Below are 24,709 nucleotides of genomic sequence, written 5' to 3'. Positions count from 1 at the left end.
CCCCCAGCTTGTACTCTCTCTCCCTCAAATAAGTATAAATCTTAAAAAAAAAAAAAAATCATGATTCATGGGAAGAAGCCAAAATATCAACATGAACAGGAGTTTGGGAGAAGCTGGTTCCAACTCTCAAGGACGACTTTGAGGGGTTCAAGACTTTAATGGAAGAAGTTACTGCAGATGTGATAGAGATAGCAAGAGAACTAGAATTAGAAGTGGAGCCTGAAGATGGGATTCAGTGGCTGCAACGCCATGATAAAACTTTCTCAGATGAGCAGGTGCTTCTTACAGATGAGCAAAGAAAGTGATTTCTTGAAATGGAATCTCCTTCTGGTGAAGATGCTGTGAAGATTGTTGAAATGACAGCAAAGAATTTAGAAGGTTACACAAACTTAGTTGATAAAGCAGCGGCAGGGTTTGAGAGGATGGACTCCAGTGGTGGAAGTTCTACTGTGGGTAAAATGCTACTGAGCAGCATCATGTGCTACAGAGAAATCATTCACAAAAGGAAAGTCAATCAGTGCACTAAACTTCACTGTTGTCTTATTTTAAGAAATTGCCACAATGGCGGCATCTGGGTAGCTCAGTCGGTTGGGCGTCTGAGTCTTGGTTTTGGCTCAGGTCAGGATCCTGGGGTCCTGGGATGGAGCCCAGAGTCAGGCTCCTTGCTCAGTGGGGAGTCTGCTTCTCCCTCTGCCACTCCCCTGCTTATGCTCTCTCTAATAAATAAAATCTTTAAAAACAATATTTAAGGGGGTTTGGGGGGGTAGGAAAAGAATAAATGGAACAAGATGGGATTGGGAGGGAGACAAACCGTAAGAGACTCTTAATGTCACAAAACAAACTGAGGGGGTCAGGGGGAGGTGGGTAGGGAATGTGCAATGGTAAGTGCTGTGAAGTGTGTAAACCTGGCGATTCACAGACCTGTATCCCTGGGGCTAATAATACATTATATGTTTATAAAAAATTAAAAAAAAAAAAAACCCAAAAAACAAAATTTAAAACTACAGAGTAAATAAATGGAAAAGGACAGCAATACCTCTGTACCTAATCATAGTAAATAGTCTATACTTAATAAGAGAAACTGGTTAGAAGAAATTGGGACTGGAAGTTTCAAAGATGGCTGGCAGGTCAGGGCCCCTTTCAGGGCATTTCTTGGAAGGACAGCCAATGGGGACAGCAAGGCACAGCAGAGGAGCAGGAACAGCCCTGCTGAAAAGAAGCAATGTTCTGGTTGGGAAGTGGGGAAAGGCTTGGCATAAAGATATACCAAGACCGGTCCTAGCTGGGAAGCATCTTAACCCTTGGAAACTTCAATTACCGTGGAGGTAGCTTCACCCCTACCTTTAGAGGCTGTGGGAGGGAAAACGAAAAAACAAAAAAAAAAAACCAGCAAGTTGAAGGAACAAGGCACTACAAACGCATCCTTTACCTAGGGCTCTCCCTGATCTGAATGGTTATTTCCTGAATCTCTCCTTCACCCTACCTTAGCCAGAAACACAGAACCAGAAAGCTGATGGTTTCCAAGAACTGGAAAGGACATGACATTTGCAATATTTATCCATCTCTTTCTTGCCCAGACATTATCCTTTACTCTGCCCCAAGTTGACAGACTGGTTCTTGCTCCTTTTTGTGGCTCCTGCTTCTTCCTGCTAGATACACTTGTCACACTGAAGATGTACCCTAGACAAAGGATCTGTAGGTGAGAATGTTTTCGTGTCTTCTGTAGGGAAGGCAGGAGAAAAGGGATGGGTGATGGTTTCTTTTAACCCAAAGAGTTAAAAGTTCTTCTTCCAAGAACATAGGTGGAAGGCTGGGGTACTTAGACAGATTGGCACATTAGATCAATGCTGGTGACTTTTAATTTAATTAAACACGTTTAATTTAATACCAAACACATTCGTCATCTAGAGAGTACTGCATCCTAACCCTACCTCAACTGCTGGAATTAGGTTCAATCTGGTGACTAGAGGGTGATCACAGGAAAGAAATGAGGATGGGAGCATCTGGTGCCTTTTAAAACTGGTGCAACCCCCTGCCCCCCCATCATGTCACAAAGCTCCCCATCTGGTGTTATGACCCACCTCTAGCAGAAAGCCAAAAGTGTTCCAAGGTGCCTTCTATATGTTATTCACTTCTCCCATTTGCTAAGGGGTGCTGCTAACCCAAAGAAATGGACTCTAAAAGAAGAGGAGTAAGTCTCTGGAGAGCTGCTGAGTCAGACTGTTAAAACTGGGAGAAGCAAGGAGTGACTGCAGAGTTGTCCAGTGCTGTTGCCTAAACTTCCTGAACCCCAGATCTGCTTCTGTCTGGTAAGAGAAGTTTCTGGGTCCTGTGTGACTCTCTGAACTCTGACTTAAAAATGGTCTGCCCTTCCCCGAAGCTTCTGGCTCTTCAGTCATTCTCATCTTCATCCTCAATCTGGAACCGTTTCTTCTTTTGGATTTCTGGAGCTCTCGACTCTGGGCCTAGGGGAATGACAGGGGTGAGAAGAGAGAGTATCTAAATACGTTAAGGGGGAAGAAGGCGGGTAGTGTTGGTCTTCAGGACTGAGGAGAAGAGTGCTAGGGGTGAGAAGAAAAAGCAGATCCCATTCAGACACCGTACCTTTGCTCCTGCCCTCGCCTTCCTCCTGTTCCTCATCACTGTCTAGCAGCTGACGTTTCCTGGGTGCCATTTTCAGCTGTTCTTTTTCGCCAGCAGCCCCTTCCCCTGAAATGACCATAAGAGGTCTGGAATTAGGGAACCGGGCCCCCAAATATTCTCAAAATACCCTATCAGCCTTCGTGGTCAACATGGCTGGTCCATAGTTAGTACCCAACAGGTAAATGGTCTTACCCTCTGGGGACTCCAGGCCGGCTTTCTTTCTTCTGGCTAACAGGAGGGCCCGTAGGGCCTGTGCACGGTACTCCTTTTGGTGTTCCTCTTCAGGGCCTTGCTCTTCAGGGACAGTAGGTTCTAGTCTTGACTGAAGTTTTCCCTCCTCCTCTGGCTGACTCAAAGAAGCTGCTATCTTCCGGAGCTGGGTAGGACTCAGCTTAGCTGGAATTCTCCAGAAGGTTTCCTACAGGAGCAAAAAAGTTGAAAATGGGAGTGACACGGAAGGAGCAATCTCTAGTTCACCAGATCTTGACATTTTTCATGAGTAAATATGACCCCACATTGGTGGAGATCCACAAAGGTTGTCAATTCTACTTCTCACTTGTTTATCCAATGTATGCACAAAGTCTAACACAATGCCGGAGACATCAGAAGGTTCCCAGTAAATTCAGTTGTTAAGTAAATCAACGAACAAATATCAGGGATCTAAAGGTGAATCAGATATGATCCCTGCTTTCAAGAAACCCACGATCTAGTGGAAGAAAGAACCAACATACTGTAACATCACAGGATTGGGGCTATATCGAGGGAATGAGCAAATCCCAGCTGCCAAAGGTCCTACTTTCCCCTCAGTGGGGGAAGGAGTGGTAGGGACTGCTTCTCTGAGGGGACAACTGAACTGACTGTTGAAGGCTGAGTGGAGGTTCAGCCGGAAGATGGGTGATAGGTGAGTGTCGCCTTGTACGTGTGGTTGGAGACCTCTAGTGGAGGGGCTGGCATGATCAGCTGTTTGAAGGTATGGAAAGTAGTCCAGAACAACGACGGTGAAATGAGGTGTGTGGGTGGCGTGGGTTTGAGGCTGTGAAGGCAGGCTCAGGCTCAGCATGCCCCCCAGAGGCTGTGGACTGTGTCCCGCCAACAGCACAGAACCACCCAGTGCTCTGGACAGGGGAGTGATGTAATCAAAACCGTACTTTAGAAAGATAACTTGGGGGGCAGCATGGAAGGTGGAACAGGGGACTAGGGGATCAGAAAACATGAACAGGATGCCTTGTGCAGGAGCCTCAGTCAGAGGTGACCAGTAAGGAGGTCAGAGATGGCAACTGCAATAAGGAGGAAGAGATGTACAGTTTAAAAAAAAGAAGAGAGAGAGAGAGAGCTGTACAGTAGCAGGAACACGCCCCGTGGCTGGAAGTGGAACTGGTGTTTTTACCTGTCCAGAGGCAGGAGGCCGAACCCCTAGCTTGCGCAATAGCCGTTGAAACTGCTCATTTTCCATCGCTTCCTCATTTTCTTCCGTCAGCGGCACCAAAGGCACTGCCTGGGAGCAGCCTAGGACGGGGGCAGTGGTCATGTGGTGAGAATCGGAAGCCAGAACCGGTCGTCCACCCCAGGGCCAGGTCTCTGGCAGCCTCCAGTACCCTCAGGCCCGAAAACCATCCTCTATCCGCTCACCATCCTCTTCTCGATCGTCTGCTGCTCGAATCAGACAGTTCTGGAGCCACAGAAGGGGAGCAGAGAAGCCTACGGCAAGGAGGGAAACTTAACATTGGCTCATGCTGCCAACCCCTCCACTGGGACACGTCTCCAGCCCAAGCGCTCACCTTCCTGAGACAGGCTTTGCCCAAGGGCTTCGGTTGAAAGGACTGAGCTACCCTGGGCTTGCCCTGCTTCTGAGTCCTCCTCTTTCTCTTCGCCCTCGTCACTTTCTTCCTCTGGCAGGTTTCCTTCTTCCAGATCCTCCTGGCAAACATCTTTCCGGGACTCCTCTCCGTTAGGCTAAAATTCAGTGGGGGTGGGGATGGAGCGGAGTCATCTGGAAACTGAGGGCACCCAGCCAGAGGAACCTCAGGCAGGAACTGTGCAGGCGAGCAACCGGTGAGGAGCACTTGGGGCGGGGGTGGAGGGGGAGGGCCTGCAGAGCCAGGGAAGGAGCGTTACCGAGCTGGAGGGCACCAACTTCTTGCGGCGTTTCTTATACAGCTCCCTCCGCTCGGCTACCACTCCCAGAGCGAGCAGCTTGTCCACAATCCGGGCCCGTGAGCGTCTGGCAGTGATATTCCTCATGATATGACCCAGCACATCTACAAAGAGGGAAAGCGTGTTAGAGCAGCAGGGGGAAGGGAGTAGTGAAGGAGAGCAGAGGCCTTTGGAAAGAGGCAAACTGAGTGAATTACTCACAAATAACACTACAAATAGGGTAAAGGGAAGGAAGGGATGGGATAAGCCTTCCTCGGGACTAGGAGGCAAGGGCAAGACATGGACAGCTCAGCTCCCATCTCAGAGGCTCAGAAGCCGCCCCATCACTTACCATCTGAGTCCTGGAACTCCTCAAAAAGCCGCTGCAGCTCTAGTTCCTGATCTTCCGTCCACAGTACAATATGGGTTCCTTTCCTGCTTAAGGAGGTGTCAGTGGAAGAGTGGGCCCCAGGAGCAAACGGAGGACTCCTTATCTCAATACCCCCCAGAGCATATGAGCCTCTACCTCTGGAAGTCCTTGACGCTGTCAGCCAGTCCCAGCCGTACCAGATGGTGGATGACCTGCTTGCGTGTTCGATGCGTTTTCAGCTGGGCCAAGATGACGTCCACCACATCCTGACCTAAGGGGGAGGGGGAGTGAAGCAGTAAAGGGGGTCCTAGAGCTCCTGCTGCCCACTGCAGAAATCTTCAGATCTCAAGGACTCATACCTTCCACATCCCTATGAGCAAGGTACAATTCCTGAAGCTGGGCCTCCTCCTCTGGGCTCCAAACAGGGGGTCTGCGACTGGAAGATCTAAATGGGGCAAGGAGAAAGTGAGCATGTAGGATGTTGGCTCCAAAAGAGGAGACCAAAGGCCCTCTCCGGTCAGCTCTAAAAGGAACAAGAAGGGCAACGCAGGGAACTCAGAGAAGCCAGCTAGTGGAGGTCTCAGTGTGCTTCCTTTCCTTCACTGTCCTTCCACTTAATGAACCCAAAAGTCAAATGAAGAGACTTTCTGAGTTGGGCCTGTGGAAGCAGACACTGTAGGGGCTGAGCGGATTATGGAAAAAGGAGAGGAGCTGAGCTACAGGAAAAGAGGGCAAACAGTTCCATGAACCCTCATACTTGCCCAGCACATTTTGGGACAGGGCATATAGGGACTCTCTCCAAAGAGCCAAACCCCACTGACAACTGACTGCCCCCCATGAAGGCGGGTGAAGGAAGGAAACCAGAGTAGAAAGGAGACCAGTCCCATTTCCTCTCGAGTGATCTCAGGGAAAACTTGGGGGCTTGTTTTCTCACTATGAAAGGGGAAGTCCTACTAGCTGATCTGCGAGCTCCTCCAGCTTTGACACTCTATGCCCGTGTTGCCCACCATTGCCCATCCTTCCCCATCTTCTAGCTTACCCGCCATCCAGAGAGCCATAGCCCTCGGCCATCTCTCGAACCACAGCTGTGTTTTTCCAGAAGAGCAGCTCCACAAAGGCTTTCTGGTTGACGGCAGCCAATGCAAAAAACTTGCCCAGGATGTACTTGGCGAAAGTCACCAGCTCCTGGGGGAGAAGGAGGCTGCTCTGAGACCTCTGGCCTCAATGTACACATCAACCAGACCTTCTAGGTACTTTCTCTCTATCTGTGCCCAGCTGCCCCTCCTCCCTCAGACTATCTTCCAGTCTCCCTCAATCTGTCTGCCTACCTCCTCACCGTTCTGTCACCTCTCAGCACCCTTTCTCTCTTGAAGACTATCCTTTGTGACCCTATAACTGCCCTAAGCCTCTCGGTCCCCACTGCTTGGGGTGTCCTCACTTGGTAGGCCCCAGCGGCTGGATCACTAAGCAGTCGGTTGAAGAGGCAGAAGAGCGAGAGCTGGAAAAGCAGGGCTTCCATCTTGAGGTCATGGGCCAAGCGGTGCAGCATCTTGACCAGGCAGTGGTTAGTGTGGGCGCTGTTCTGTCGGTAGCTCCGAAGCAGCAGCACATAGGCTCGCACGACAGCTGAGCTCGCAAAACTACACCGAGACGGGGAGGCAGAGTGGGCATCAGCACGAGAGGGATGCCGCTCACCCTCTCCCCAGCTCTACGATCTCCACCCTGGGGCCCAACTCTGTCTGCTCGGCCCGCACCGTTTGAGGTAGTCCAGGAAATTAAATTCTTTCTCTGACACCTGGACCGCTTGCAGCTCTTCCTCCTCTTCTTCCTCCTCCTCCTCTTCCTCTGCCCCTTGTTCCTCTGGCCCCTGCTGCCCTATAGGAAAAGCGAGGCTTATCAGGTCTCTGTGACGCTGGTTCCGGAGAAGAGCTGGAAGGAAGGGGACGTGAAGAAAGTGGAGACTCACGGGGTAGCGGGGCACCAAGGATTTGTTTCAGCAGCTCGAACTCTTCCTCTGCGGAAATGTCTTGAGAGCCAAACACATCTCCTTCTGGCCATACCTCCCTGAAGCCCAGAGGAAAAAAAAAGACCTTCGTCAGGGGGGAGTTGGAGTTATAATTTGAAGTGGGTGAAGGAATTTGGACTCAGCTCTCATCTGTCACCCAGAAAGAGAATGCAAATTGTTACCTCAAGGATGAAACAAAGACTCTAGGGAAATCAGCCACACTGCAATCCACACCATAAGAACAAAACGCAAGCAATGTAAATGTGTCACAATCAGTTAAACAAATGTACATTTCACACTGCCATTAACAATTATGGCAATATGTCTCATGAGAAACGATGCACATGATAATACTGAGAAGTAAAAAAATACTATAAAACAGTACATACAATATTTCATTCTTGTCAAGGCAACTGTGTATGTCTATAGATAACACAGAGGGGAAAAAGATGACTCATCAAAATGTTAAAGATGATTACCTTCAGCCAATAGAATTATCTGTATTTTCTCCCCAATTAACTGTGTTTTCTGATATTTCTCAAAAATAAAAACAAAACATACCCCCCCAATAAGCCAAATGAAATTGCCCACGACTCAGTGCTCAGCACAGAGCCCCTGTGCTTCTCATGGGACTTCTCTCTTTGGAAGACAAAGAACCTTGGACCACAATGAAAGCCTCCCTCCGCCCCCGAAAGCCCAGGAGTTGGATCCAGAAGGATATGGGGGCAGGGCTCTTACCGGGCAGATCTAAGGAGGGCCAGGGCCTGTGGGGCCTGGCCAGCCAGGAGACAGTCTTGGATCCGCACCATGGCTTCTGCCCGCTGCTCTTCCACTGGCACCTCTGAGGCCGCGTCAAAGGGAACCACGGATTCCAAACTGAGCTCTGGGTCCTAGAGTGGGATTAAGGCTATGGGAACAGAGGAGGGAAACCCAGACAGCCTACCAGCACACTACCCTAGGGAAAGGCAGGGTTTCTGCAACTACCCACCTGGGCACAGCACTGAAGCTGCTCGGCCAGGGACAGCCACATAGCCTCTAGTTCCCCTGCACCAGAGGGGACATCTCCAGATGCCAGAGGCCGATCTAGGACCTTCTTTTTCTTCTTTCTCTTCTTTCGTTTGTTCTATGGAGAAAGAACCGTTGTTAGGATGGCTGGAAAGCTAAGGAGATGTTTTCCCATCAATGTCTTCTCCATTCATTCATTCATTCATTCAAGGTCTGAATTAATTAATTCGATAGTCACAGACTGACCATGGTGTGCTATTCATAAGCAATAGGGAAGCAAGAGTGAGCGGTCTATTTCCTTGCCCTTGAGGAGCACACAGTCCAGTGGAGGAGACAGGTGTGTAGACAGGTAAAGTATACTACAGTATGGATAAGACCTAGAGTATGGCTGGGCATAAAATGCCACAGCAAAACATAGGAATAGTACTTGACTTATTTCTTGGGGTCAGAGATTTCCCAAAAGCAGTGATATCTTAAGCAAGTTTACAGAATGGATTTGCTACAAGGATATGAAATTGTATATGAAAAGGCTTTGTAAAATGCAAAGCCCTATGGAAACATAACCTGTATTTTTTTCTCCTGAAAAGCAGGAAAATGAGTCAATACCCCACCCCTGCTCCCCCAAATCAAAGCTGTGAACCAGTTTGGGGCACAAATAGAAGGACTAGGAGGCACTCGAGGTTCACGCTCTATTCAAGAAACTCATAACACACCAAAGGTTAGGAACATGAGCTTCGGAGCCTGACAGATGGGGACCTAAGTACTGACACTAGCCACTAGCAAGAACTTGAACAAGCTGCTTCACCACTGTGTGCACATGTCCTGCAAGACTGCAAGGATGACATGAAAGCCTTAGCACAGTGTCTGACACACAGTAGATACTCAATAAACAATAACACCAGGGCACCTGGGTGGCTCAGTGGGTTAAGCCTCTGCCTTCAGCTCAGGTCATGATCCCGGGGTCCTGGGATTGAGCCCTGCATCGGACTCTCCGCTCAGCAGGGAGTGTGCTTCCCCCCCCCTCTCTGCCTACTTATGATCTCTCTCTCTCTATCAAATAAATAAAATCTTGAAAAAAAAAAAAAAAAAAGAAAAAAAACAATAGCACCTAGCATTTCTGATAATGCAATAGAGCCCTGAATGTAAAAATATCTTTTCTCAAGGTCTCACTGGTACTACTGGCCCTTTTAAGTCCAGTTCTGACCAAATTTTAAGCCATAGCAAATAGAATTACAGGAAGATTTTTACAAAGCAGAGTGCCTGAGTCTGCAGGATACAAATTCATTGAGATTTTCTTCTTGTTTTAGACTTTATCATTTTTTTTTTTCAATCACGGTAAGTGTATTCTTTAATCCTCATCCTTTATTTCCCCCATCCCCCCACCCACCTCCTCTCTGGCAACCATCAGCTTGTTTTCTGTAGTTAAGAGTCTGATTCTTGGTTTGTCAGTCTCTCTCTTTTTTCCTTTGCTCATTTGTTTTGTTTCTTGAATTCCACATATGAGATCATGTGGTATTTGTCTTTCTCTGCTGAATTATTTCACTTAGCATTATACTCTCTAGCTCCATTCATGTTGTTGCAAATGGTGATTTCATTCTTTTTTTAAATTTTGTTTTATTTATTTATTTGAGAGAGAGTGTGTGAGAGTGGAGAGGTCAGAGGAAGAGCAGACTCCCCGCCAAGCAGGGAGCCCGATGTGGGACTCAATCCCAGGGCTCCAGGATCATGACCCGAGCCAAAGGCAGTTGCTCAACCAACTGAGCCACCCAGGTGCCCCGATTTCATTCTTTTTTATAGCTGAATAATATTCCACTATATATATATATATATATATATATACATATATATATATATATATATATTTCTATTTCTTTCCCTTCCCCCACCCCTGCTCAGCGGGGAGCCTGGTTCTCCCTCTCTCTCTGTCACTCCTCATGCCTGTGCTCACCCATGTGTGTGCTCTGTCAAATAAATAAATGAATCTTTAAAAAAAGGAAAAAAAAAACAGTCACATGCTCCACTGACTAAGCCAGGAAGGCGCCCCTCGTCTAAGGCTTTTAATTTTTTATTTCATTTCAGGCTTCTTTTTTTTTTTTTTTAAGATTTTATTTATTTATTTGACAGACAGAGATCACAAATAGGCAGAGAGGCAAGCAGAGAGAGAGGGGGGGAAGCAGGCTTCCCGCTGAGCAGAGATCCTGATGGGGCTCGAACCCAGGACCCTGAGATCACGACCTGAGCCGAAGGCAGAGGCTTAACCCACTGAGCCACCCAGGTGCCCCTCGTTTCAGGCTTATATTATAATACCATCTTAGGGATCTCGGCACTGACATGAGCAGCTTGAGTTAGTCTAACAGTTACTAATACAGAATGAGATTCTAGACCTCCTGGCTTTTTTTTTTTTTTTAAGATTTTATTTATTTATTTGATGGGTTGGCAGGGGACAGCACAAGCAGGGGGAACTGTAGGCAGAGGAGAAGCTTCCCCACTGAGCAGGGAGCCCAATGCTGGCCTCGATCCCAGGAACCAGGACCCTGGGATCATGACCTGAGTAGAAGGTAGACACCCAACCAAATGAGCCACCCAGGTACCCCTAGACCTCCTGAGTTTTAACTTAGGGCTCCTTCCATGTCACTACAATGCTTCTGAAGTATAACCAGGAAAGATCACAGCATAATTACTAAACTCTAAAATTATGAATCCCCAGAATTTATATGCTTTGCACATAATAGGTGTTTCATAAATATTTCCTGTGAATTAAGATATTTATGTTACATTGGAGATTAATTTAATGAAAGCAGGAAACTGTATTAGACTCACAGAGGCAACATCAGCAAATCCCTTGCCCTCCTTAGTTCAGAGTAGTTCTCACAGGTCAGCTCAAGTTACAGAAATATGAGGAGAGATCCCTGTTCTCTGCCCCTCCCTGTAACTCTTTCCACATCCCGGGGCTGTCCAGTACCTGCACAACCAGGTTCCCACGGCTCCGACAGAACCGCTCCAACATCTTGAGGAAGAGGTGAGTGGTTTCCACCAGGTCACGAAGGAAAGAACGTGGCTGACATCTCTCATCAAACTTTCGGAAGAGTGCCAGGAAGAGTTCTCGGTACTCCATCACATAGAAGATGTTGTCTAGGAATGGGGAAGAGAAAGGAATGGAAGGATTGGTCTGGAAACTTTGAGAAAGAGAGAGACGGATGAAGCTGGAACTGGAAAGAATGAGAATATAGTCAAGAAATGGGCAAGGCCAGGATTAGAGACCAGGCCAGGGCCTTACTCTTGATGATGCGGCTGCTCTCCCTCACAGCCTCGTCTGGGGACATGTCCATCTCATTCACTGTGGCCAGCAGTTCCTGATAGGCCTTCAGCGCCAGGTGCATCCTGGGAGATGAGGTGAAGAGGAAGCACGGAGGATAATTTAGGAAGCTGGCTCGTGGAAACAGTACCACTCCTACCCGTTCCAAAAAATACTTCCATCAAAAACAGTAACCCAGGGACGCCTGGGTGGCTCAGTTGGTTAAGCAGCTGCCTTCGGCTCAGGTCATGATCCCAGCATCCTGGGATCGAGTCCCACATCGGGCTCCTTGCTTGGCGGGGAGCCTGCTTCTCCCTCTGCCTCTGCCTGCCATTCTGTCCGCCTGTGCTCGCTCTCTCTCCCTCTCTGACAAATAAATTAAAAAACAAACAAACAAACAAACAAACAAAAAAAACCCAGTAACCCAGCCTGTCCTTGCTCCCCAGCCTAATCACCTTAATCCTGAAACAGCAAGGAAAGTACCACTCAGAATTCAGGCACTCAGATTCCTAGCCTGGCCAAGATGCCCACTTTGACACCAATTCTTTTTTTTTTTTTTTTTTTTTAAGATTTTATTTATTTATTTGAGAGAGAGGCAGTGAGAGAGAGCATGAGCAAGAAGAAGATCAGAGGGAGAAGCAGACTCCCCGTGGAGCTGGGAGCCTGATGCGGGACTCGATCCCGGGACTCCGGGATCATGACCTGAGCCGAAGGCAGTCGTCCAACCAACTGAGCCACCCAGGCGTCCCTTGACCCCAATTCTTGTCCCACTCACCGACGTGCCCAGGAGGCAGCTTCCTTGCGGTCAGTCAGCATCATCTCATAGTAGTTGGTGAGGTTCTGCTCAATGAAGTGGAAGGTACGGACACTGAGGGTCTCAGAAACCAGGCCTGGCCGGAAGGAGGCAGCTCTGTTGAAGGCCATGAAGAAAGCCAAGGCCCACATGTAGTAGGTCTCGTCATGCTGCTGAGCCTTCTCCCGCAGCAGGTGATCCTGATGTCCAGGAAAAAAAGACCACGTCATGATTCCAGGGCTTCCAACTTTCTCCTCATCTTATAGGATGATGGGATAGACCCTGGACACCACTGTAACAATATTCCAGGATTTGGAATTTCCAGCCCTCTCTTGTTCTCTCCAGGTCTCTCCTCTTCCTCTGGGAATTTCTCTAAGCCTTTTTAAAAAAATTTTTATTTATTTTTTAAATTTCTTTTCAGTGTTCCAAAATTCATTGTTTGTGTACCACACCGTGTCTAAGTCTTTTTAAAACAGCTCCAATAACCCACTCCCTCCCAGCATCCTCACCATCTCTCAAGGGCACCCTATACCCAGCCTGACTACTAGTCTACATTCTGGGATCAGCCTCCCATAGGCTCTTCCCCAGGTCCCCTTCTTACCCACCACCGGCCCCATCACCTCTCTGTTCCACCCTTCCCAGGCTCTCACCTTCACTGAGCCCATGAGCCGGTTATAACAGTTCTCTAGGAACTCAGAGCAGAAGTCTCTGAGGAAGAGTCTCACATTGAGGGCAGAGCGGCGCTGAATGGATAGCTCCCGGGCAGCTTGGCGACGTTTAGGCACCCTTCGGGGCTGCTTTCCCAAATCTGAACTGTAGTTTCGGAGCTAGAGGTGTAGGGTGGGGAGGTCAGAATTACTTCCCACCACCACCTTCCCCCTGCAGCTCTTCCCACATTCCTAGTGCTACAATTTCCTCAGAAGAAACTCTTAGGGGTGCCTGGGTGGCTCAGTTGTTAAGTGTCTGCCTTCAGCTCCGGTCATAGTCCCGGGGTCCTGGGACCAAACCCTGCATCAGGCTCCCTGCTTGGCGGATAGCCTGCTTCACTCTCTCTCACTCCCCTTGCTTGTGCTTCCTCTTCAGCCGTCTCTCCCTCTGTCAAATAAATAAATAAAATCGTTTAAAAAGAAAGAAAGAAACTCTTAGAAGGTTTTCTCCCTCTGGTACTAAGTGAAGACATAGATAAAGACAGTAATGCCAGAGGCTCAAAAATTTTTCTCCTATTGTCTCCAATTTTCTTTTTATTTTTTAAGATTCTCTCTCTTTCTTTCTCTTTCCTTCCTTCCTCCCTCCTTTCTTTCTTTGTTTTAAAGATTTTATTTATTTGAGAGAAAGAGAGGGGCGCCTGCATGGCTCAGTTGTTAAGCGTCTGCCTTCGGCTCAGGTCATGATCCCAGGCTCATGGGATCGAGTCCCACATCGGGCTCCCTGCTCATTGGGAAGGCTGCTTCTCTCTCTTCCACTCCCCCTGCTTGTGTTCCCTCTCTCACTGTGTCTCTCTCTGTCAAATAAATAATAAATAAAAACAAAATAATTTAAAAAAAGAGAGAGGAGAGAAAGAGCACACGCGCACAAGCAGGGGGAGGAGCAGAGGGAAATGGACAAGCGGGACCCCTGGGATCATGACCTGACACTTAACGGACTGAGCCACCCAGATGCCCCCCAAACTTTTTTTTTTTGGAGACAGAGAAAGAGAGAAAGAGTGCACATGTGAACAAGCAGGGAGGAGGGCCAGAGGGAAGGGTAGAAGCAGACCCCACGCTGAGCAGGGAACCCAATGAAGCACTTGATCTCAAGACCCTGAGATCATGACCTAAGCCAAAGGCAGACGTTTCACTGACTGAACCCAGGCATCCCTGTCTCCAACTTTCTAAGCCCAAGAACAAAGACGGTTTACTTCCAGAGATGCTTGCTTACCTTTATTTCTTTTGTATGATTTTATTTTTAAGTAATCTCTACACCAACATGGGGCTCGAACTCACAGCCCCGAGATCAAGAGCTGTATGCCCCACTGATGGAGGCAGCCAGGCGGCTCCCTCGCTTACCTTCCTTAGGGACCCTCAGCTCCACAGTGTTCCCACCCCACATGAGGAGCACACTCACGTTGTGGAGACCTTTGTGAAAGATGAGGTCCCTCTCCCCAATGGATTTCAAGCCTTGGACAATGTAGGAGCCCCCAAATCGAGAATGCCTACAGTAAAAACAATAGTCCAGGGTGATTCCTCAATTCTCTGCAATTGGAATCCCCATTCTCTCTCATCAGCACATCACAGCATATTATGACTCCAAAATGTTATTTGGTCATCACTGTCTTAGCCTTTGGCCCAAGCCCTCAGACTTCCACACTGAAGGGCTGGGGACAGAGGGAGGGCACCTCCCTGTCACTCACCTGTTGCCTCGCTGAAGGGCTCGAGTCTTCTTTTCTGCCATCTCTCGCTGGCGTAACACCTCCAGTTCTGCCACATCTGTGCTCCGCTCCTGTGCTAAGCGTCCCTGTCCTACTCCCGCCAGTGGTTCAGGGTTCTAGATTCAGAACAGAGAAGAAGAGTCAGAAGGACAGTCATTCCTTATTCTAGGTTCAGTCCTGCTGGGAACAGAAGAGGTGAATGAAATAGAACTGTTGAAGGTATCCCATACTCAAGACATGGTCACCTGTCACCCACCTGCTCCCACATAATTCAGTCACTATTTCAAGAGTAAGTCTGGCTACACAGCAGAAAGTACATGGGTGAAGGGACTAGGGAAATATGCCAGGTTCTCACCTGGTCACGAAACATAAGGGAGACAATCTCTAGCACATGCAGGCTCCACTGTTGCTCAGCGGGTGAGCTGGCCAGAAAGAGAAGCAGGTCATCCAGACCACTGAGGTGAATTGCCCAGAGAAGCTGGTCATGGACACTGGCGTCATCGTCGATTCTCTGGGGAGTGAGTGATAAGGGGAGGAAGACAGGTCATTTGGTTTCACTGCCCTGCCTTGAGGTTCTCCAACTCATTTCTTGACCAAGGGTCCCCCCCTAACTTGTCAGAGGGCAGAAAAGCAAAAAAGGGCAGCTCACCTTAACCAAGCATAAGAAGGCATACAACCCAAGACCCTCTAACCTTCTCCTGATCGAGGTCAGTAGGAACATGGAGAATATTTCTGACCAGCAGCAGGATCCGTTCAATCAGCAAGTTATCTTCCTCTTGCCGCTCCTCCCAGCCCTAGTCAGATGGATGGTTAGAGGCAAAGACTCCCTGTGGAAGGCAGGCAGCATCTACCCTGGCTAAAGGGCAGAAGCCTAGAGAAGAACCAGGATTAAGGGAGAAAAGAGGGGTGCCTGGATGGCTCAGTGGGTTAAGCCTCTGCCTTTGACTCAGGTCATGGTCTCAGGGTTCTGGGATTGAGACCCACATCAGGCTCTCTGCTCAGCAGGGAGCCTGCTTCCCCCACTCTCTCTGCCTGTTTCTCTGCCTACTTATGATCTGTCTCTCTGTGTCAAATAAATAAATAAAATCTTAAAAAAAAGGGGGGGGGGGATAAAAGAGTACAAGCAGTCCTGAGGCAGCCAGAGACAATGGACAGGACCATGTATTGCAAGGACTAGGACCATATCTCCAAACTCCACTGTCCTGACAATGACCAGCCAGCCTGGTGCTCTGCCTGGAGGAGGAGCAAGGCACTAAGAGTCCCCTGGGATCCTGGGAGGTGGACCCTCACTCACCAGCTGCAGCAGCTTATACAAAGTTTCACTGAGGACTCCAAAAGCCTTCTCACTGGCAAAGGCCTATAAAATAGGGGAATGGACCTTAAGTGGTACCCACCCTTCCTTTCCCTACCTCCCCCAACTTTGGACCCAGGAGCCCTGAAGGAGAACCTCACCTCTTTGTATGCCTGCAAGTAAGCTAGCACCTGCAGAAAATGGCGCCGGAAGCTAGGCTCCTTGGGCACACTGCCAAAACAGAGCAAGGCTGGTTGTGTCAAGTTCACCATCAGCCTGGGGAGACCATGAAGGAAGGAGACGTTGTTCAGTTTCCTCACTGGGGTCAAACGCTGAAATCTATCAGCTCAAATCCCAAAGGCTGGCACATCATAAAATGGAAAAAGCTGGGGAACCAACCTGATAACAGCATCAAAAAGAGGCTTGTCCTGGCGGTGCTGGGTAAGCATGGGTAGAAGGTCACTCTGCAGGATCTGGGCTGCTCCCAGCTGTCGCCGCACGTCGCGAGTGTCATCCTCATGCCTCAAGTATCGGATCAAATCCTTCACACTCTCTTCAGGGACAGAATAAACATTTACAAGAACCCTGGAAGAAGCTCCATCCTGGCCCCCAGGCTACCCATACCCACAACTGGAGAAATTCTACAGACCTCTGCAATTCAAGCAAGTTTTTTTACACCTGTTTCCTCAAAAAGGTACTCACCTAAGCAATCTGGCTCCTTGTGGTAAGTGTCTCCCTCTAAGTACCCAAGGGCACTACACGTGGCTAGAAGTTCACAGTTCATCATGTAAAAGTCCATACACCAGTGGAGCAGCCGAGAGAGACAGATGGCAGGCGGAGACAGGACTCAGCAAGGAGGAGGCCTGTAGAGACAGGAAAAGGTAACACATGGAGGGTCCTCTCCACGAAAGGGAGAGGGGAACAGAAGAGGACCCTACTGCTCAGAGTATTCTGAACAAGGTCCTCAAATGCTTCCCTTTTGTCAAAAGTACCAAAAGTCTTATGCCTAGTTCCAGGGAAAGCTTAAACTAAGGCTTCCACCTCATCAAAACCAAGGAGACCCCAAGCCTAAGAATTAAGCATCTGCTCCATACTCTAACTTGGATCTAAAACTATGGGAACAGTCTGTTTCAGAGTCAAGGTAATATATAGAAAGAAGGGATGGTCAGAGAAAGGCATCAACCCTGACACTTTCAACCTCAGAGAGCTCCGTAGCCTTCTGGAGGAAGGGTGGGGCAGGGTGGGATGAGCTCCACCTACCACAGACTCTCCACACACCGTCACAGCTCTGTGTACCACAAGGGCTAAGAAACACAATGATTCTACTTAGGATCTGACATTCCTAGGAGTCCAGAGGCTTCTGAGACACTGGGGATGCAGAGAGAAAGTTCCTTCACCATCCTCCCCAAAGTTACTCTTAAATTTTGGGGATCTTAGTAGAAGCTAGTGTCTAACAGAATAGGTGTGGAAAAGAACTAAACAGAAACCGGTTCTCAGAAGAACCATCTTCCTTTCTAAAGCTTGTCCCTTTTGATTAAGATCCCTAAACCCTCATCAGGTAATCAAGTAGGCGGAGATCCTGAATCTTGGGATGTTTCAGAACCTGACCCTAATAATGCAGACACACGCACACACATTATATTCACTAACCTGTTCCTGTGGAAAACTGGGAATGTCCTCAGTCTTGTATGCCATATTCAGCTACACTGTTCTCAGGCCTTGGCAGCTTCCTCTGAAAAGACCTTTCCCTGTTCCATATAGCTACCTCTAGCCCCTGACTCCACCCCTGTTCCCCAAGAGTAAATGGGTAGTGTCCAAAGGACTAAGGTTTAATGCCTGATGTTATCTCCTTGCATTTATGTAATTGGTCTGCTTCTCTAGGCTACGTGCTGCCCTTCTACCCACACACAGTGCTAATCTACTTTCTGAACTCTCAGCCCAGCAAGAGTGAGCCTATAAAACACTGAAGGACCAGAAGTCTGAAGGGAGACTTCTGTTCAGTGCCTTCTCTCATGGGACCTGTAGCTCCTCAGACCTGGACTCCAGTGCGGTAGGTGCAGTGTGTGGGATCTCTGATTCTCCCCTGAGACACATCCAGCTTTTTCAGATAGGTCACTGGTTTGTTTACATATGTACACATGCACGCGCGTGCACACACACACACACACACACACACAGACTGCACACTTCCCTGTCTGCTCTCTCTAAGTGGCAGCCTAGGGAGCTGACAAAAACAAATAGAACAGTCTATAAAGATGCTAAGTCAGCACAACCTCTTCGAAATAAGAGCCAGCATCATGCTCTGGTACTGAAAGCTGTGACAGGATAAAGCCTTCTAACAACAGAGACAAAGCCATGTCTGGGAGGCTCTAAGACATAACCTTATACAGTCCTAGTTCCCCTTCCCCTATATCTTTGTAGACTGTAGACCAATGTGATGTAAAGATTCAGTATTTGTAAAATTGGCCCCAACAGAGTACTCAGACGTCTGCTTTCAACACTCTACCTGAAAGGCAAAAATAGCGAGCTAGTAACAGCTACCTGTTACTTGGCTATCGAACTAAGAAGGGGAGGGGAAAGGAGATGGGAAAGGAGCAGTCCTTGCAGACTTGAGATGGGAAGAGGTTATGTAAGAGACCCAGGACTGCAGGTTCTAATCCCCCGCAGGTTTGTTTTTATCCCCCCTTGCGGTTCTGACAAAACCAGAGAGCAACAGGCAAAGCAGAGGGAAAAATGGGTCAGATGACCTAATGGAAAGCTCTCTGGTCATGAAGCAAGCTGTGAGTGTTGGGCCTGTCCATTAGCACTGGAATCAAACGGCTCTCTTACGCATTTCAGCCATTCTGGGTGGAAACACGCTATTAGAAAATCATCCAGAGACAGAAAACTATTTTTTAAATAGTTCATTCTTCATTCATTTAACTAGAAACTACTCACTTTGTCTGGTCTCATCTTCCTCTCCTAGACCACTTATACTCTGATTGTCTTATTCTCCTTTACTAAATGTTGGCTTATGGATTTCTGAATGCACTCAATGTCTTTCATTTAAGAATCATTGGGTAGGGACGCCTGGGTGCCTCAGTCAGTTAAGCCGCTGCCTTTGGCTCAGGTCATGATCCCAGGGTCTTGGGATTGAGTCCCGCATTGGGCTCCTTGCTCAGCAGGGAGCCTGCTTCTCTCTCTGCCTCTGCCTGCCATTCTACCTGTTTGTGTGCTCTCTCTCTCTCTCTGATAAATAAATAGATAAAATCTTAAAAAAAAAAAAAAGAATCATTGGGTAAAAACTAACACAAAGAACAGTATAAGGGTCATAGGGTGGGGTCAGGGTCCTGGCTTTTCTTCCTCCCTCTCTGTTCTTCACCAAGGCAGAGTCACAGAAAGGATGCTGTGACAGCCATGAAGGTGCCTGCTCGGAGATTTCTCATCAAGAAAGAGCTTGTCAGGAAGCCTGGGTGGCTCAGTCGCTAAGTGTCTGCTTTCGGCTCAGGTCATGATCCCAGGGTTCTGGGATCCAGCCCCACATCTGGCTCCTTGCTCAATAGGGATCCTGCTTCTCCCTTTGCCTGCCACTCACCCTGCTTGCGTGCGCTCTCTCTCTCTCTCTCTCTGACAAAGAAATAAAATCTTAAAAAAAAAAAAAAAAGAGAGAAAGAGAGAGCTTATCATTCAGCTGCAAAGAACGTGGCTTGCTGACAGCACCTCCAGGGTCCACTCCAGCTCTGCGCTTCCTGGGCAGCCCCTCAGCGAATGATAAGCACAGGGGTCCTCAGGCCCAACAAGGACCCCTCTACCAGTCAGTCCTTGCTTCTGAGTTTCTCCCTGGCTTGGCCAAGAGTGGCCAATCAGCTCTGTGGGCTGAGCCTCTTGCTGCCCTCCAACTTGCTCCCGCCTTGATCTATCACAGCACTCCTCACTCCACTCAGCGCCTGCTCCCCAGAGGAGCTGAACTGACAGACACCTACCCCACTTCCATTACATGGTTACTGTATTGTGAGAAGCCTGTTAAGTTATATCACAGCACATTGTAAACGCAGATGAATACGAAGTTAAAATAAAAATCAGTGGTTCCCAAGCCTCATGATTTCATGTACCAGTGTATGTCCCCCCCAAACTGGAGAACCCATCTTTACTGGTAAGGATAATAAAGATAGGGATATTAAAAAACAAAACGAAACACTTTTTATTTATTTATTTATTTTTTAAGATTTTATTTATTTATTTGACAGAGAGAAATCACAAGTAGGCAGAGAGGCAGGCAGAGAGAGAGGAGGAAGCAGGCTCCCTGCTGAGCAGAAAGCCCGATGTGGGGCTTGAACCCAGGACCTGGGATCATGACCTGAGCCGAAGGCAGCGGCTTAACCCACTGAGCCACCCAGGCGCCCCAACAAAACACTTTTTAAAAGCCTCACTAACATCTATTAACACCAGTGTTTCATAAAAGAAAAACAGCTTAACACACACACAAAAAGTAGATATTATATAATCTCAGCTATGCCCTTTCCTTTAAGGTACATAAACAAGTCTTTATGGAAAAACTCCCTACATTGTCCTTCTTTTTCTCATTTGACTTCAGACTGATAGAAATGTTATTACAGACCAGTACTGTTCTGCTCACTGGCACTTAGGAATCATTGATTTATATATTTATATAATAAAAGACGGGGTACCCAAGTGGCTCAGTTGGTTAAGGCACGGCCTTTGGCTCAGGTCGTAATCCCAGAGTCCTGGGACTGGGTCCCCCGCATCGGGCTCCCAACTCTGTGGGGAGTCTGCTTCTCCCTCTGACCTTCTCCCCTCTCATGCTCTCTCTCTCTCAAATAAATAAATAAAATCTTTAAAAATAAAATAAAATAGGGGGCGCCTGGGTGGCTCAGTGGGTTAAAGCCTCTGCCTTCGGCTCAGGTCATGATCCCAGGGTCCTGGGATCGAGCCTCACATCGGGCTCTCTGCTTGGCGGGGAGCCTGCTTCCTCCTCTCTCTCTCTCTGCCTGCCTCTCTGCCTACTTGTGATCTCTGTCTGTCAAATAAATAAATAAAATCTTTAAAAAAATTTTTTTAATTAAAAAAATAAAAATAAAATAAAATAAAAGTCATAAACCAGCCCAACAAAAGGAAAGTTCCCCGAGGACAAGGTTTCATTTTACTGTTTATTGCTGTACCCCTCAAAGCCTAGAACATGCCTATAGTGAGCATGTTACATATTTGCTGAATGAATTAATTTTGAATCAACGGATTATCCTGGGTCATAACCTCTGAACCAGTGAGCCCATTTTGGAGATTATAACCCAAGAAAACAATTCAAAAAAGAGAGGAAAACAAAAATAATACCTCTTCCTAGAACATTTTAGTTTATAAAAATGTTTTCATAGCTTTATTACACTTTGAACCTCACAACAGTCCTAAGTAATAGATACAATCATTTCCATTTTACAGATGAAGAAACAGGCTCAGAGAGAATGAACACTTCAGGAAGATGTTTATAGATGAGTTATCTTTAATGGTGAAGGCTTGGAAACAAGTCAGATATCCTAACCCTGAGGAACAGCTAGGAAAACTTGATAATTTCAATAAACAATATGTCATGTAAATAAAAACTAACTGCACACTAAAATTCAAAAGTTTATATTAAAAAATGGCACATAGGGGCCGTCTCGGGGGCGAGGGGCTGACTCTTGATTTTGGGTCAAGTCATGATCTTGGGGTCTTGGGACTGAGCCGTGTGTCAGGCTCCCTGCTCAGTGGGGAGTCTGCTTGTGATTCTCCCTCTCTCTCTGTGCCCCACTCATTCAACCCACTTGTGCTCACGTGTGCTCTCTCTAATAAACAAAATCCCCCCCCCCTTTTTTAAAAGATTTTATTTATTTGTCAGACAGAGAAAGAGAGCAAGCTCAAGCAGGGGGAGCGACCGGCAGAGGGAGAAGTAGGCTCCTTGCTGAGCAAGGAACCTGATGCAGGACTCAATCCCAGGACCCTGGGATCATGACCTGAGCTGAAGGCAGATGCTTAACCAACTGAGCCACACAGGTGTCCCAATAAATAAAATCTTAAAAAAAAAAAAAAAAAGCTTAATTCTGATGCACAGACGAGAGAATGGGATTTCCTATAGTTACCCACCCCCCCAAATCCTTTCCTCCTACAAAGAAGGAAAAGAAGAAACCACATGAGCTATTTCCAGGCTTGGGCAGAATAAACACAAGTCTATAATTTCTCTTTGTTCTAAAATAAGAGCATTTTATTACACTTCCTGGATTTTCTGCTTTGAAAACAATTCTTCCCGTGTTGCCTCTTTCACTCACAACAGAGGCAAAACAGGAAAACCATCCATTCTCGTTTGCCAAAGAACCAATAGAAAAGAAAGAAATTCCTTTTTTTTTCCCCATCAATAAACTCTTGGATAGGTTTTTTGTTTGTTTGTTTGTTTGTTTGTTTTGTGAAATGCAGCGGTTTCTGAACTGTTGGATTTCATAGTCGAGTTTTTAACTTTTTTTTTTTTTTAGGGTGACTAACATAAGGTTGCATACTTCACATTTTGTAACTTAAAGACACTTACACACACACATATTGCTTACTCTAAAATGGTTCAGCTGCTGTGGAAAATAGGCAATTCCTCAAAATGTTAAACACAGAGTTATCCTAAGACCCAGCAATTCCACTCTTAGGTATTTATCTGAGAGAAATAAAAAGTACGTCCACACAAAAACGTGTACATGAATGTTCATAGCAGCATTATTTATACTAGTCACAATGTGGGGAAGAACCCAAAATGTCCATCAGCTGATGAATAGATTTTGTGAAATGCAGGGATAAACAAGAAGTGGCATATGTATACAGTAGATATTTGGCAACAAAAAGAAACAAAGAGCTGATGCATGGTACAACAGGGATGAAACTGGAGAACGTTATTTTCAGTGAAAGAAGCCAAACACAAAAGGTTACATACTTTATGTTCCATTTATATGAAATGTCCAGAATAGGCAAAAGCATAGAGACACAAAGTAGATTAGTGGTTGCCAGCGCCTGGGAGAAGGAGAGATGGAATACAGCTGGTACAAAGTTTCTTTAGGGGGTGATGAAAACACTCTAATGTTAGTGCTATTGGTTCTACAACTCTGCGAACTGTACCCTCTGCACGGGTGAATTTTATGGTCTGTAAATTATATCCCAATATAAAGCTGTTATGAGAAAATCCCATGCAATTACTATATATCCTATTTTCCATTTAAACATTAAAAGAAAAAAAAACAACTAAGAATAAAATCTCAGGATAAAATACAGTCCATTGGGTGCCTGGGTGGCTCATCTGGTTAAGCAACTACCTTCAGCTCAGGTCATGATCCAGGAATCCCGGGATGGAGGCTCGCATCTGGCTCCTAGCTCTGCGGAGAGTCTGCTTCTCCCTCTGACCTTCTCCTCTCTTACGGTCTCTCTCACTCTCTCTCTCTCTCAAATAAATAAATAAAATCTTAAGAAAAATACAGTCCATTAAATTTGATAAACTAGAATTTATGAAAAAACTAACTATATTTTACTTTCACAGTTCATCAGAGACAGATGGGAACCTTGTCAAACACCTTAGAGCCAGCAGACCTGGACATTTAAAGGGATGTTAGTTACTTTTCCCACTCACCTAAGTACCAAGTGGTTCAGAGGAAGCACTATTCCTCTGAAACATACTTGCATACTTGTAGGCCTCAAAATGCAAGACCCAAATAAAAGCAAAGGATAAAATATTAAATACATGTACTATTGAAAATAGAAAATTAACTCACTTCTTGAAAACAAAGTAAAGCCAAACAAAAAACTCTGCCCCAAACCAACTCTAAGAACCAGCTCTGAGAATCATTAGTATGAACAGAATGACATTTGGCATTTGGATTCCAGTTCTGACCAGTACTAAATTAGCGATCTTGAGTTTGTAGCTTAACCTAAACCTCAGTTTCCTTATCAGTCTACCGAGAAGATAAACAGGGATATTTAAATGCGATCATGCATGGAAAGCAGTGCTTTTCAGAGCATGGCATGCAGACCACTGCTGGTCCACAGTCAGTCTGCATCAAGTATAGACACGAAGCGTAAGCATTTAGAACATCTTACAAGGGCGCCTGGGTGGCTCAGTGGGTTAAGCCTCTGCTTAGGTCAGGTCATGATCTCAGGGTCCTGGGATGGAGCCCTGCATTGCGTTCTCTGCTCAGTGGGGAGCCTGCTTCTCCACCTCTCTCTCTGCCTGCCTCTCTGCCTGCTTGTGATCTCTGTTTGTCAAATAAATAAATAAAATCTTAACAACAACAACAACAAAAGAACATCTTACATTAAGTGTTAATGTTTGTTGAATCTATATAATTTTTTAAAAGATGCATTTCTTGGGGCGCCTGGGTGGCTTAGTGGGTTAAAGCCTCTGCCTTCGGCTCAGGTCATGATTCCAGGGTCCTGGGATTGAGCCCCACATCTGGCTCTCTGCTGAGCCCCAAATCTGGCTCTATTTCTTCCTCCTCCTCTCTCTCTCCCTCTCTGCCTGCCTCTCTGCCTACTTGTGATCTCTATCTGTCAAATAAATAAAATAAAAGATGCATTTCTTTATTTGAGAGAGAAAGAGAGGGCAGGGATGGGCAGAGGGAGAGTCCTAAGCAAACTGCACTGAGCACAGAGCCCAACAGGGGACTCGATCCCATGACCCTGAGACCATGACCCAACCTAAAACCAAGAGTCAGCCGCTCAACCAACTGCGCCACCCAGGCTCCCCTTGAATCTAATAATTTTAAAAACTCTA

General features: G+C 46.9%; 1 protein-coding gene across 3 annotated transcripts in view; it reads right to left on the bottom strand.

The window, feature by feature from the left end:
• Nucleotides 1–1,841: 1,841 nt before the first annotated feature.
• The window catches only part of TIMELESS (timeless circadian regulator), a 28,248-nt gene continuing 5,380 nt past the window's right edge, over nt 1,842–24,709 (bottom strand). Inside the window, exons 1-29 of one of the 3 annotated variants that reach the window (XM_047742388.1) lie at nt 17,593–17,614; nt 16,645–16,805; nt 16,342–16,495; nt 16,104–16,218; nt 15,946–16,008; nt 15,344–15,445; nt 15,007–15,162; nt 14,634–14,767; nt 14,348–14,435; nt 12,895–13,071; nt 12,227–12,444; nt 11,434–11,537; nt 11,119–11,288; nt 8,140–8,274; nt 7,890–8,041; nt 7,113–7,210; nt 6,901–7,021; nt 6,585–6,786; nt 6,186–6,331; nt 5,506–5,591; nt 5,303–5,417; nt 5,129–5,214; nt 4,759–4,901; nt 4,422–4,596; nt 4,273–4,341; nt 4,031–4,149; nt 2,836–3,061; nt 2,605–2,709; nt 1,842–2,465 (exon numbers count right to left, since the gene is read on the bottom strand). In XM_047742388.1, the coding sequence (XP_047598344.1) occupies nt 2,392–2,465; nt 2,605–2,709; nt 2,836–3,061; nt 4,031–4,149; nt 4,273–4,341; nt 4,422–4,596; nt 4,759–4,901; nt 5,129–5,214; nt 5,303–5,417; nt 5,506–5,591; nt 6,186–6,331; nt 6,585–6,786; nt 6,901–7,021; nt 7,113–7,210; nt 7,890–8,041; nt 8,140–8,274; nt 11,119–11,288; nt 11,434–11,537; nt 12,227–12,444; nt 12,895–13,071; nt 14,348–14,435; nt 14,634–14,767; nt 15,007–15,162; nt 15,344–15,445; nt 15,946–16,008; nt 16,104–16,218; nt 16,342–16,495; nt 16,645–16,741 (3,630 nt within the window). In that variant the 5' untranslated portion in view covers nt 16,742–16,805; nt 17,593–17,614 and the 3' untranslated portion in view covers nt 1,842–2,391. Of the gene's footprint in view, nt 2,466–2,604; nt 2,710–2,835; nt 3,062–4,030; nt 4,150–4,272; nt 4,342–4,421; nt 4,597–4,758; nt 4,902–5,128; nt 5,215–5,302; nt 5,418–5,505; nt 5,592–6,185; nt 6,332–6,584; nt 6,787–6,900; nt 7,022–7,112; nt 7,211–7,889; nt 8,042–8,139; nt 8,275–11,118; nt 11,289–11,433; nt 11,538–12,226; nt 12,445–12,894; nt 13,072–14,347; nt 14,436–14,633; nt 14,768–15,006; nt 15,163–15,343; nt 15,446–15,945; nt 16,009–16,103; nt 16,219–16,341; nt 16,496–16,644; nt 16,806–17,592; nt 17,615–24,709 lie in introns of those variants that run through there. The other 2 variants (XM_047742387.1, XM_047742389.1) reach the window with 2 other exon arrangements.

Source organism: Lutra lutra, chromosome 8 (assembly GCF_902655055.1).
Source record: "Lutra lutra chromosome 8, mLutLut1.2, whole genome shotgun sequence".
Classification (NCBI taxonomy): domain Eukaryota; kingdom Metazoa; phylum Chordata; class Mammalia; order Carnivora; family Mustelidae; genus Lutra; species Lutra lutra.
The sequence above is the reverse complement of the archived record's forward strand: the minus strand, read 5'-3'. Positions and strand labels throughout refer to the sequence as shown.